This window comes from Idiotropiscis lumnitzeri, chromosome 4 (assembly GCF_059441095.1).
Source record: "Idiotropiscis lumnitzeri isolate Australia: NSW breed Sydney's pygmy pipehorse chromosome 4, RoL_Ilum_1.0, whole genome shotgun sequence".
NCBI classification, from domain to species: domain Eukaryota; kingdom Metazoa; phylum Chordata; class Actinopteri; order Syngnathiformes; family Syngnathidae; genus Idiotropiscis; species Idiotropiscis lumnitzeri.
In genome coordinates this window covers 14,388,206-14,402,211 of record NC_142394.1, presented here as the reverse complement: position 1 = coordinate 14,402,211, position 14,006 = coordinate 14,388,206, and the positions used below count along the sequence as shown (strand labels likewise).

Below are 14,006 nucleotides of genomic sequence, written 5' to 3'. Positions count from 1 at the left end.
CAGCGCAGCCTCGTGTCTCCCTGACAACATAAGTGCCGTTTTGTTGTGCCGTGTACAAGAGATGCGGCTGGAAGGCTGACCAACAACGATGATTCACTTCCTTTTGTCGTAATCAAGTCCAATCTTCAAAGTTTATTTTCGTAAGCAACTTTGCTGAGAATGGCTTTGATTTGCTTCCCTGCAATCACTTTGGATCCGCATTCGAGCACTTGTGTTGTGTTTGTTTGATGGGGAAGCTATAGCGCCACTCTTTCTCTGGTTCTCATGTTTTCTTTCTTCTTCTGATCAGACAACCGGCGTGCAGTCCTCGAAAGGTCCCGCTCACGCCACAACGCCAACCACCAAGCCCGATGATGCCGTCCCCGCAGGCTCGCCGGATGAGCGCTAAAGACCACCCGGACGACTTCCCAACCACCCTGTCACTGTGTGGCACGCTCATGCAAAAGAAAAAGGAAAAAAAAAAGCATCTATTCATTCATGCCTTAGTCATTATCAGTTCCTCTTCAATAATATTCTCTTAAATCATAGGAAAACATGTTTTAAGGCTGATGGTGCTACGCTGCTTCTGAAAACACTTCCACCAAGGACAACTGCATCATCATGTCAAAGAAGACTTTGAGTGCTTTTAACAAAACGCCCATTGGCTTTTTAAAAGGAAATTCAACAGCCAAGTTGGAAGAAGCTGTCGACAAACACAAGATACTGACTGTCATCTGTGAGAGTCTACGTGAGTTATCCCGCAAACCTACCACAGTTGGCCGATACTTCATAGCATGTGACTCCACACTTTCATTTTGACGGCATACATTCTATTTTGGTTTTTTATGGTGCCGTGTTTACGTTGGCTCGACACATTCCTCTCAACTCTCGTTTTTTTTCCAGGTCAGTTTTATGGCGGAGTATTTATGTGAGGCTCAACGGTGATTGCCGCAGCCCGCCTAGGGAGTGGAATTTCTTTGAAAAGACCCCTTTCCCATCACACCGTACCTGCTGGTTGCGTCATGGGTGGCGAAACTGCTCTGATGTCACTAGTGTGAATACATTGAACCCCTGTTTATCACGGGAATACATTTAAAATGGAAAATCTGCAATATAGATAAACAAATTAAATTCATAAATAATTTAGTAGGTTTCCCCCTTCGACATGCTTAACATTTTTTTTTGTACTGATTCTCAGCAGCTGTCTTCTCGCCCGTGCTTACGCAGTTGTGAGGACATGCTTGGTTCAAGCTGTTTAATTGTTACTCCCTGTTGTAGTTTACTGGGAAAAAAATAACCTAAAAGAAAAGAGAATTAAGCGTGAAATGACAAAATGTACACCCAAACCTTAGCTAACTGGTGTTGAAGGGTACACACTATACCGTGAATTTGCGACAAAGAAACAGTTACAAATATTTTGGGGCTTTTTTTCCATTCTGTATTGATAGCACACATTTTGGCATTGACACAAAAAAGGTAAACCTTAATAATCTGAGAAATGAGCTGTCTGCGATTTAATTTTAATGACCATCCATTGCCTTGTTGGGAACGATGCCCCTACCAACATGGCTGCTGTGTTGGTTAGTCTGGCAGCTCCAAAATGCTGGCTTCATATTAAATTGGAATACTGTGGAAAACTGAGCTATTTTTTTGTAGTTCAGTTGACAAATGGATTCACTGCACTCTAAATGAAATATTTCCTGATTTTATTTTTTTTTTATGATTATTAGTGACAGTTCGTGATTCCAAATTTGCCATCTCCAGAAATTTTATTATAATACAACAACTGAAATAAATGGATTGGTCCCATCTGTCTTGTTATGAGAAGAAATAATTTTTAAAATAATGAGCAGAACCCTGACGAATCGACTTGATACCGTGTTTTGGAAAAGGGGCTGGTTCTTGTGCTCATGTGGGAACTCTCAAACCTTGGTGTGTGCTAAACAAGAAGAGTCTACTCTGATTCATTTTGTGGTTTTTTTAAAGTGCTTTTTCATCCAATTGCTCATTCAATTTTCGATACATTTTAGGGTAATTAGCATTTTGATACATTTCCCTCAAAAGGCAGGTTAAAAGTTGTTTCCTGAAATCTATTTTTTGCTTCTCCACCATCAAATTTTTAAACTTTTAATTCTTCTTTGATAGACTCCTTTCAGAGATGCCTAATGCAGAGCGGGTCTTACGGTGTAACCATAATCAAAATGGAATATTTTTTATTCAAAACAAACACCCAATCATTTCCCCCTTGAAACAGTACCAGTACATTAAAACAATGCCTGGTTTAATTAAGCTTCTAAACAGCTTGCATCTTATACCACTGAACAAAATGCATCATGTTTTTAGGCGATTGTGAGCCACCGGGCATATTTTATGCATAAATTAAAAACAAGGCGAGGGCAAAAAAAATATATAAAGTATGCAAAATCTACTGAGGAAATATGAGTCGTTGACAGCAAATTAGAGCTAGCTCTCCTCTGGTGGGCTCTCCGTCGCAGCTGCTTCTCACTAGCATCTCGCAGCTAATGAAGTTTTAAACATTCAAACAAACACGCGTCTGATGCTTGTTCGTGTTCAAAATAGTGGAGAAGTCGCCTGGAGCTTTGCGGCCACAGTTCAGGAACGGAGCCTCCGTCACGTATTCATGTATTCATGCCTGGGGTGGCGCGGGTCCACCCGCTCGCTGCCCTCAACTGTAAGCAGATGCAGCCAAAAAACAAGCAATGTGTCCACGGCTGGAGTCAAGATGCTGCTTGTCTTAGCCAGTGAGCCTCCAACCACAATTGCACTTACAGTAAGGCCTGTGCTGCCATTGGAAAAAGAAAAAAAAGAGGCAAAAATAGGAATATATAGGGATTTTACACTTAAATCCAGTGGTGACTCAAAATATGACCACAAAAAAAAAACATTTTCCCATTGAGATCAATTTTATTTGAAATCTGGTCACCATTATAAAACATGTATTAATTGTGCAGGCATTGTTTTGAGTTTGTATTGTGATTCTAGATTTAAATACAGTGGCAACTTAAAAGTCTGAGCCCAAAAAAATGCATTTTTTCTTTACACTGCCATACAAAAATTTGGAAAAAAATTTATTTAATTGCATTGCATTAAGTGTTGAAACTTTGGACAGATATAGCTGGAATTATATGTTACAAAGACTTCACTGTCACCACCAAAAGAAACTCTCCACTGTACAGATATTTTCCCATTTTGCCATTATTAATTGGCACCAATTACCACTTTTAACGTCTGGCATGAGTCACTTAAAAAGGATAAAGCACTCTGATGCAGCTGTTAGGTGTTACATGACATCATTGTAGAGGAAAAACAGACGCCCCAAAAATGTATTGTGGCCTACTCGTTGGCGTAAGAACGCAACATTGTTACAGAGTGCTTCTTTTCGGTCGACTCAAAAACATGTCAAGATGACAGCAATGGAAGAAAAAACACAAAATAGACACCTGACCAAAAGAGAGATGTAATATCAAATTGTCATTGGCTTAGTGTGCAGCCATTATCCTTAGACTTGGTTTCACGTTTTAAGAGACAACAAATTCACTCTTTCCGCTTGTGGAAAACAAGGCTGTAGCGCTTGTTTGAATATTTTTTGGGGTAACTTCCAATTAACTGAAATAGCTCATGCCAAAGTATTAGGGCCACATTGAGGAAAATAAGTTATGCTATTGTGAGAATAAAGGCATAACATTATAAGAATCATTTTGGAATGTTTAGAGAATAAAGTCTGCGCAGTCGTGTTCAGCAGCTCGTACTGATTTTGTTGTTCGATCAGATTTTTTTTTTTTTTCCTGAAACTTATACTGTCCTAAAAGTACACGATTATTGTAGTATATGAGGTTTTTCGGCAGGATCTTTCTTTTTTTCTTCATTTTTTTTTTTTTATTCTCATTAAGCTATTTGCGTTTGTTTTCTTCTCAGTGTGGTTCTAATACTTCTCTGTAAAAAAAAAAGTCATGTGGTGAAAAACGTTTTTTCTATTTTAAAATGTCATTTTATCACTGTTGTCTTTCTGATTAAGGCAATTCAAATTTGGCAAAAACAAAAAAAATTATTACATCCTTTTTTTTTTTTTAACTATTCATATTTTAAAGGCGCAGCTCAGCTTTTTGGGGGGGTTCCAGTTTGGTGAAACATGTTCAGACATGAAAATCTGTTTCCTATTTCCTTTACGCGATTAGTTATTGTGGATTGTAAAGTTTGGGATGTTCATGTGATGACAAAAGGAGGTTATCTGTGGTATTTTTTGTGTATGAAGCTCAAAGGTCTTGTGTAAAAAAAAAAAAACTGATGTTGGACTTTGAGGAAGTTGCAAATGCTGCTGCTTTTTTCGAGGGCTTCATGTAAAATATTTCTTTGTACAATTAGACAAGACGCTCCTGAACATTCTCCTCCTCCTACTATGACAACCTACTCATTGTCCCTGTAAGTGTTTGTGTTCCCTCCCTAATTGTGTTGAAAACAGAAAAATCCAATCTGTCTCATTATTTATGTGTTGTGTTCAAGCCCCGCCGTCTTTTTAATGTAATAAACTCATGCTGGTGGCCAGTGTTAAGGAAAGGCAAGCTGGGGTATGAAGCATCCCATTCAAAATGTGTCATAAAGGTGCCATTTTATTTTCCTGAATGACGGGTGGCTAGCACTTTAATAATAAATAAAATGTTTGCGGTGTGGTTTGCAGTCACTTTACCTCACAAGGGAAAAGATTTGCTCAATGTGAGTTCCAATTGCCACAACTAACGTGTTTGCTGAAATGTTTCCTTATGGCAAATATTCCCCAGCTGCCTCGCTTTCATTTGGTTTGTCGCCCGGAGACCAAACACGACATCTTTTTGCTGTCATTTGTTTGGTGGCGACTTTGTCGTAAAGCTGCTGCACGTCCCTCTGCCTACCTTCTTCGTTATCGTGACTTTGTTGATTTGATTGTCTTTACAAGCCTTTCTTTTTGCATCATGCGCCGTTTGTATCCTCGACAACGTGGACGGGACAAAGTAGAGAAAAATAGAAGGATGACGCGCCCCTCTCCTTCCACAGACTATCTAATGGAATATGATACTAAATAATAACCACTTTTGTTTTATAAACTGATTTCTGAAGTCAAGCTTGGTCTTTGTGTCGTTGTGTTCCATGCAATCTGCACACAATCCCTGCACACCATCCATCTTGTTTTCATCGTTGGAACTGACTGGAGTACACCCTGGACTTGTTGCCAGCTATCGCAGAGCACTAAATCAACTATTCGCATTCACAATTTAGAGTCTTCAATAATCGTAACATTCATACAAGCACGGTTCACGATGTCAAACGCCACACAGGAATTAGAATTATCTTTATTGGCCAAATTTGAATAACTTGAAGAATTTGTCTCCATTACCTTTAGCCACTGTAGTCGAGTAAACAAGCCACTGTTGCCCAATTAGCAGAGTTACAACAATGAATGTGGTCGTACTAGCACAAAAGAGGCGTGGAAAATAAGCAAAAAGTCACTTCGGAATTACGAACCGTTTAAGTAGTTCACGACGAGGGAAGAAGCTTTGGGAATGTCTGATGGTTTTAGTGTGCATAGTCGGAGAGCGCCTACCTAAAGGTTAGGATGGGGTGGTGACCAGGATGTGGCACGTCCAAGAGAGTTTTGTCTGCCCTTGTATTAGTTGTAAAAGTCTTCACGAGTGGGTAGCAAGATCTTTTTGACTTAAATCCAAGTCGCTAATTTTGTTGTGCTAACGCCTTTTGTTTTAACGGCCTGAAGCTAATTGGTGCTATTAGCCAACTTTTATCTAGGGAGCGAAGGGTTGACATAGACTCTTGAGACCAGAAAAACATAACAAGCTGAGTGCCAATTTTCTGTAAACCTCTTCACAAAAAGAAAATCTTAAATCACTACAGAGTCTTTTAGGGGCGGGCATTTTAGTACTGCTGTTCTTTTTACATACAAACCTTGTATAAGTCTCATCCAAGTGTCCCTTTAAGTCCCATGTTGGAAACCTGACCCAACTATTGGCAATGGCCATCCAGGCCAGGTCCCTTAGCAGCCGAAGGAAGTTCATCCTCTGCCGGGCCGTTTTCAGGTTCAGGTCCAGTTAATCCCAGAAACTTGAAGGTCCATGCTTGACACTCGACAATTGGAAAGCGTTGGGGTGCAGTTGAGGCAAAGGATGTTTCCTGAAGTCAACGATCATCTCTGCAGTCTTGAGGGTGTTCAGCTCCAGTTGGTGTTTTTGTTTGGCAGCCCCAGAACACCAGCATCTTAGGAACCACTTCCTGTCGATCGACTGTTTGAGGACTCAACCACGGCTGTGAAGAATTGAAGCATGGGTGAACAAGTGTTGTTGTTTTAGATTTTGTTTTAGAATAAATTAACCCAATAACAAATATCTATCCGCCGATGTCCTTGAAATCTTAACATTATTATTTTTTTCTAAAGGCAGACTTTTTGATGCAGCTCTTCTACTTCCTCCGATCCGTGCATTCATCAAACATATGGAGCTTCATCTCCCAACAAGCTGCAATCTGTTTAGAGAAGTGAGGCGCGCTACACCTACCTAATTAGACTCATTGTTGATCTTGTGAGGTTAATTTGTACTTGGCTGAGAGTAAACACGCCAAAGGAGGCCAACCTAGTTCCTTACAAGGAAGTTGCTTTGTAGCTATAAAGGACTTCCTCGACGTTTTCTTGACTTGCCAGGTGAGTCAGTGTAGATTGCGCCCGCCAATGATGCCTTCATGGGGTCGGGACGTTGCTGCGTTTTGCACCGAGCCAGGTGAGCGATACCAAAACCAAGACGCGCTTGTCTAATGAGACTAGGGATGCACTCGTGTGGATATAGCACACATTTGTTTTATTCTCTTTTCACATTTTCGAGCTGCAGGTAGGCCTATAAGTGGCCCTGTCACAAAACTGACAGATAATCCGGGCCCACACATGCTCTCTCCTTCTTCTCACCAATGCGAGTCTAATGCACCCTCTGACAGATCACTTGCACAACACAATTATATTTCCTTTTTTTTTCTTCCAACTAACTTGAGCATTCAAACATTATGGAGATGAGACAAAGCAATGTTGCTAATTCCGTCTGCAGCAGCACTTAAATGCCACGATACGTGTGTTCAGGGCGACTCCATAATTATGTTTCAAGAAGACGTTTACAGAAACCTGCACGTGTGTATATATATATGTATATATATATATATATATATATATATATGTGTCATTTATTTATTTATAAAAATGTGTGAGTGTGTGCGTGTCTGTGCGATAAACGGCTCCATGTTGTTGTCTGCATCAAAGTGTGTCAAATAACGGGAATATTCGCATAGAGACGCTGTGCTTCCAAGATAAGACGCCGCCGTTTAGTCAAGCTCCCTTTTGGTATTTTCCTGCATGCCACATATTTTCTTTATGATGTTTACACACCACAGCTCCACTGCGATATGTCAACCAATGAATAGTCCATTAACATTTTGCCACCACACTCAAACGATGACTCATGACCAAAAGCCCGCATAAAACTATTTTTGGGCCTATTGTGGGACTTTTTATTGGTGCCTTTTATTCTTCCAAAAATTACCCCCTCAAGAACATTTGCACGTAAGGTTGCCGTCAGTGTGGAATGTGAAGGCATTTATTTAATGAATCTGCCGTCTTGTTACTTCTGCTATATTTGGTTTTTATATTTGTTATTGGCTCCACAGACCAAAACCAAACGTGAGCGTCAACATTTAGCGTGATTTATTGTCTTAATAATCACCATACTAGGACACACCTTTCATTTGGAGCCAATGGTGCTATTTTCAAAGTTGTGTATATGATTCAAGTATAAGTTCGTGGATACAAAAGTTGATGTTTTTTACTGTTGGACGGATAAATATTCTCCAAGGAAGCAGCCATCTTGGGATATGCGAAGCCTGTCTCAGCCCACAAATGTTGCTCCCAGCTGGGAGAGGGGCCGCCCCGAGGAGACTTCAACCTGTCAAACCCATGCGAAAATAATAACAATAAAAAAAAAATTAAAAAAAACTGCTTCTTGCCCTTCAAGCCTCAGTTTACCGCTGTGCTTCTTTCTTGACACTCATCACTCTTCTTCCTCCTTTTCCTTCTCTTGTCATTTGATTCAGATCACTGAGTAAGCTTCTGTTTCTGACGTTTGATGCTCCATTGTGGTCAGGCTGGCAAGAACGGAGACTCAAATAGAGAGGATGAGCTAGATGGAAGGCAGAGTTGATAGGCTGAGGCTTTTTTTTTCTTATTTTATAATTGTATTTGAACCTGCAGGTAAAATGTCAACCGAGTGGAATGCAAAGACTTTTATCTGTCAAACGTGCGCAAGGTCGTGCGGTTCAACCGTCCGAGTGACAAGTTTTTGTTTTTGCCAGATGTTCAATGTTGAACACATTTTATGCAAAAGTCTCTCTTATCAGCATTAAAAATAGAAAGATGAGTAACATTAATAATCATTGCCTTTTTCATGCTCTGTTGAGAACATGGCCTGAAAGTGGACAGCTGAGTCATGGCTCTGCTACTACGACTAAGCGAGCTTATACGCTTTGCCTACAGCACCACATGCACACCACACAAGAATAGACCACAGAAAAATAAATAAAAGAAGCATCGCTGGATGCTGAAAACAAGAAAAAGAAGCCAGGAATTGAGTAAGTGGCCTCCTGGATTCAGATGTCTGAATTAAAGTAGCTTTTTGTCTAGGAGGAGCCTTTTTTCGGATAGGTTTCACGCAAAAGTACTTAAAAGCTCCTTCAAAGTTTCTCGGCTCTCAACCAAGATTGTCCCCCTGGAAAAAAGCAAGGAGAAAACACTCAAATGCTCTTTCCTGACAGAAGAGGATAAAAGGGTTTTGACCACACAAACTCATGTACACGCCCCTACACATACAAATACACAAACACAAACATACTCATGAAAAATTGAAGCGTTCAACTCTACCAACAGTTTGCTTTTCAGCAGCTTCTTAACGTGTATGCTTGACATGTTGGGGGCAAAAATACAACGCAAGCTAGCAAGAGGAAGAAAAGTAATGGCCATCAAAGTTAATGGCGAGAGTGAGAAGTCCGATTTCTCACTTGAGAGACCTTTCTCACTCAGCCGTGCAGGAACTTCTTTTTTTTTTTTTTTTTTTTTTTTTTACTGCATTAGTCGACTGACTGGAGGCTGAAGTAAATTGGAGATGAAACTGATGTCAGACAGCAAACTGCAACAAATGTTCAACTTATTAAACAAGATGAGAAGTTGGGTCAGCCCGCATTGCTGTTTTAACAGAAAGTAAATTGTCCGTGGGTCGTGGAGAGGTGATGCCCTTTTTGTTGACCATGTTCACAGGTCTGTTTTGAGGACAACTAAATTAAATAATCTTGTGTATGTTATCTAAATATATCCAAACTTCATTTCAGTTATTCATTTTCATTCATTGATGTTTTATTGGTACATTAGTCAGTGACTTTCTGGCCAAGACTTGGGGCTTAGTGTTGTCGTCATTATTGTTAACCTGCCTCCAAGAATGAAAATGTCTTGACTTCCTCTTCACGAGGTCTCACTTTTGCCTCATTCGCATAAAACAGGACCACCCCCTCAAAATATTATAATTGCAGTGAGACTAAAATGCTTGCAGTTCTACAGTAAAGCCCCCCCCACAAAAAAAACAAAAGAAAAAACAAATATATATATACATTCTGTGCATTGGCGCCGCCGAGGGAGTGATGCTAATGGCAGAGTTTTATTTAAACATTTTTCGCTGGCTAATTTAATATTCAAATCCGCTTACCTTATTATGGTCTTATTTGTCTACTTCTTCTTCTTTGTTCTCCGTGAACATGCCCAATGCAAGTAAGTACGCACTGTTGGTCTTATAGGGATCGTGGTATCCCCCCCCCTCCCTCCCATAATGGTGTGCCCCAGTAACAGGTGGGAGGCGTGGGTTACCCGATGTCAGAATAAGGAAATACAGGCATGCTTGAACGCAAACTGCTGTCTCACGTTTCTTCTTTCTCAAACAGTTGGTCGTGGTACTTTTGACGCGCAATTTATGTCATTTGCCCGTTTCGCGAGTAGTTTCATCACACTCCTGAGGGCCGATTCGTGGGCCAGACTAAAACCCACTGCAGGCCTTTGTTTATTTAACCCTTTTTTAAAATTTGTCTCCCCCACCGATCGCCCCAAAATGGAGGTCCGGCCGGGCTGGAGAGCCAGACATTTCTGCCCCCGGGACCGACTGCCCAGCTCTGTTATTAAGACACCAAGGAACGGTTCTGAATTGTTATATTTTACAGTATGAATATTGTCAAAGCATCCTATTTTTTTTAAATACATTTTATTGTATTGTATTTTTTGCATTGGGTTCATGTTCGCATGTCCAGCCGAGTGAGTCTCACCAAGTCATGTTCTCAAATTTGACTCATAGGCCGCGTGACAGCTATACGTGAGTCATGTGAATGCTTGCCCCCGCCTCGCTCCTCGCCACGCTTAAATATGCTCGCAATCTTCACCGCGTCCTTCTGGGCCGTCACAAGGTGACTGTTGGTATTAGGACGTAGCATTTGCCACGCTAGGATGCCTCCCTCATTGGCGTTTCATGTCGAGCTCCATCGCATTCGTCACGTTTCATGAACTTCCTTATTATTCACTGGCGGGGAGTCATTTTGTTCATGTTTTGTGAGCTCGAGAGTGAGAGAGCGAGAGGAAAATAGAAAAATAACACCCTGATTCCTCTCCAAAATCCCACCTTGGTGTCTTTCTCGAACATGAACGTGTTTATTTGAAGAGCAGGTGGTCGAGTGCCACTCTCCTCCCTTCCCTTTGCAGCCTTGAAGCCGATCTCCCTTCTGTGATTCCTTGGGGTGATCATCTGCGAATGCCCACCCAGTCACAGTGGCTCTATGCAGGGTCGCTGGATAGTCTGCGGGCCATCTGGAGCTTCTCAAACAGAGTTATCAAAGAGGCGACACATACAATACACGGAGGGGTAGTGGCAAAGAGATCCACTGGCAGCATCACATAGCAAGCTTGAGGTTTCAACCAACATCACACGCATGGTTGGTTATACTTTTAACAAGTTGCAGTCAGATGAAAGCAACATTTCCAATGAAACGGAGCAAGATTGAATAAAACAAAGCCTTTCAGTCAGGGGCGGAGCTCCACCGTGGCCAGCAATGGCCACAGCCACATCGCATCAGTGCACTATTCTTAAATCCCTTGATACTCTGCCACAGTGCATTTATATTCAAAGAATATTTTTTTTAAATGAAAAAAAAATATCACGAGAAAAGAATGTTTGATTCTTACAATCAATATGAATCAAAACAATTACTTTTACACCATGACAAGCAAACAACATGGCTAAGAAATCATAATATTCACAGTAATGTTTCATGGAATCAAAGTCGACATGTACCAATTTTTCCCACACCGCACTCAGCTAGCAGGTGGCCAGTTAGCTGTAAAATAGATTTTAAAATTATGATATTGGTCCAAAAATCACAAAACGGTTTTGGTATGAATGCATTGGGAAATGCTAATATTAAATAAAATATAAACCCAGTAAAGCTTCGAGGTCTGCAGACTCGGGTCAATTACTTCGGAGTTGAGCCCAGTTTTCAAAGCAAACGTGGTGAATCGGAATTTAACTGTTATGCCACACGCAAATGGAATAAGTTGCCAACACATGTGAAGTCAGCCCCAAGTGTAAATGCTTTTAAATACAGGTGAGAAACAGTTTTTCCCTCATACCTTTCAGAAAGATTTTCAGAGAAATTTAAAATCAACTTCATTTTAATTAATTTAATTCTTTGGCTTTTAAATGTCTGTAAATCAAATATGATAGGCAGCGTGTGAGTTCCTAGATACTTCCAGTTGAACTCCAGCAGTTTGAGTTTGCTTTTGATTATTTGCATCAGACACTTCTCAGTTGTATTATGTGGTTTGGGGGCGTGCACTTAAAGCCTAGCGTAGCAGTGAGGGTGTTCTGCCAAGCAGGTGGCCATGCTGCACCGGTCCATAAAGCACATAAAACAGTGTGCGCCAGGCAGCTGCCCGGCCATAAAACACATTAACACCATGATGTCTGTGCCCGTCTACTTGTGCTTGAGGCAAATGAGCAGAATCTGGATCATGAACTCCACTCAGCAAAAATAAATAAATAAATAAATAAAAACACAGACGTAATAGTTTTGTATAATAACAAAACTCTGAGTGACTTCTCTCTCACCCCGCGTCTATTGACAGAATGGTTCTTTGTTCCTGGACTCTAGGGGGAGGGGCCTCCATTTCTTACTGTGTTCTGGAGTAAAGTTGTCCCTGCGGTGGCACATGCACTGGAGCGTTAAGTGGCACAAGGTGGAGTGGAGCCATTAATGGAGTCTGGTTGGAGTGTCTGACCTGTGGAGCAGCACAGCCAGCTGCAAGGTGAACATGCCACCGCTCTAAATCCAAAACAGGCGTCCCTCCATCCCACTCCGCCCCACTCCTCATGTCGCCTTCTCCTCTCGTCACGCCTTCCAGCCAGCACTTCCTGTCTGAGCCGCGGCGGCCGTGCCGTTGCTAACAGAGTGTCGAGTCAAGCTTTGTCCCCGGGGGCTGACGGAGTGGTCAAAGGCTATGGATGTTGCAGGTTAAGGTTGTTATTGCCAATGTTCCAGACCTCCTCGCAGCTCAAAGTGACAAATAAGGAATACGTTCTTGTTAGATTTATGACCTACAAGAGGCAGGTGACTAATGTTTCAGTCCATTGGGCCACTTCCATCCTTGTGGCACTGAGAGATTTTAACCTTTTGAGCCTCCTCAGTTTCACCCCTCATTAATTCATCCAAGTTGATGCGCTCATTTTTTTTTTTTTTTGGGGGGTCTTTAAAAAGATGCAGATCTTGAAAGTGAATGCAATTGCCACACAACCCCAGCTTCTAAATATGCCATTATAATTCAGTCACGACTTCTTTCTGGACGGACAGTCTCAGGTCACTTTGATACACGGCGAGGATCAGTCCCTGCGCTTGTGTTTCCAGCAACCTCTCGGAATAGGCTTTCAATAATGTATAAAAGTGGGCGCACACTTTGCATGTATTGTCAGGGCGAGGACATGATCTCTGACATGTGGAGCCCGCGCAGGGCCCATACTGAATGTTAATGGCTTCTCCCTACTTTTGCTGAATTATTCAATTGAAATAGTTTTGTAAACAAAACACATTTGTTAACACAATTGAATCTGCTGCAAATGTCGGCGCTTTATCAATATTTAAACAAAAATTATAGCCCTTGGCTAGTTTCTGCTCGATAGTTTTACAAGTAACTGGTGCAAAAGATGCAAGGTTTCCCCCTAAAATGGCAGAATTCCGGAAGAAAACACATTAGTGCTCCATGAAGGCTTTGTCATGACTCTAAGATGACTATTCTCCTTTTGTTGATCTCACGCTAATCCATTTATATTTGTCGGCTTGTTGATTGATCAGATAACATTAGCCTTTCACACTCATGGTAATAAAATACTTATGCGCCCAATTTAGTTGCATTTCATGCAAGTACAAACGTGACAATTTTGATCATTGTGTTAGAATAATTCCATAACCCCAAATCTGTGGAGCGTAATCAGTTTAAACATGCAAGCATAAATAGAAGGAAGAAATTCCCCACACCGAGAGGATTGGGAAAAATATGACCCTCTCCTGTGTGGAGTTTTCATGCTCTCCCCATGCTATACATCTCTGAAACATGCGTGTTATGTTAATTGAAGAATCGAATTGCCCAAAGGTGAGAATGTGAGTGTGAATAATTATTTTTGTACAGGGGTCAAACTTTCCTCAAGCCCAGTCAGTTGTGACAGGCTCAACCGCACCTTTAATGCTAATAATATTTAATGCGGGCAGCTGTGGCATAGTTGGGTCGGTGGTTCGAAATTCGACTCCAGCTATCTGTTGTTGGTCGGCATTATAAAAAGAGAACCTGTTCTCAATTGCCTTTACTGCTCTAGAATAAATAAATACGTAACTCCGTACTTCATTGTGAGTGCACTTTC

The 14,006-nt window shown here is 41.2% G+C and overlaps 1 protein-coding gene across 6 annotated transcripts in view; it reads left to right on the top strand.

Moving 5' to 3' along the window:
• The window catches only part of diaph2 (diaphanous-related formin 2), a 348,568-nt gene extending 343,473 nt beyond the window's left edge, over positions 1 to 5,095 (top strand). For all 6 annotated transcript variants that reach the window (XM_088292735.1, XM_088292734.1, XM_088292736.1 and 3 more), the window contains one exon: positions 290 to 5,095. In XM_088292735.1, coding sequence (XP_088148861.1) covers positions 290 to 354 — 65 coding nt within the window. In that variant the 3' untranslated portion in view covers positions 355 to 5,095. The remainder of the gene's footprint in view (positions 1 to 289) is intronic.
• The last annotated feature ends 8,911 nt before the right edge of the window (positions 5,096 to 14,006 follow it).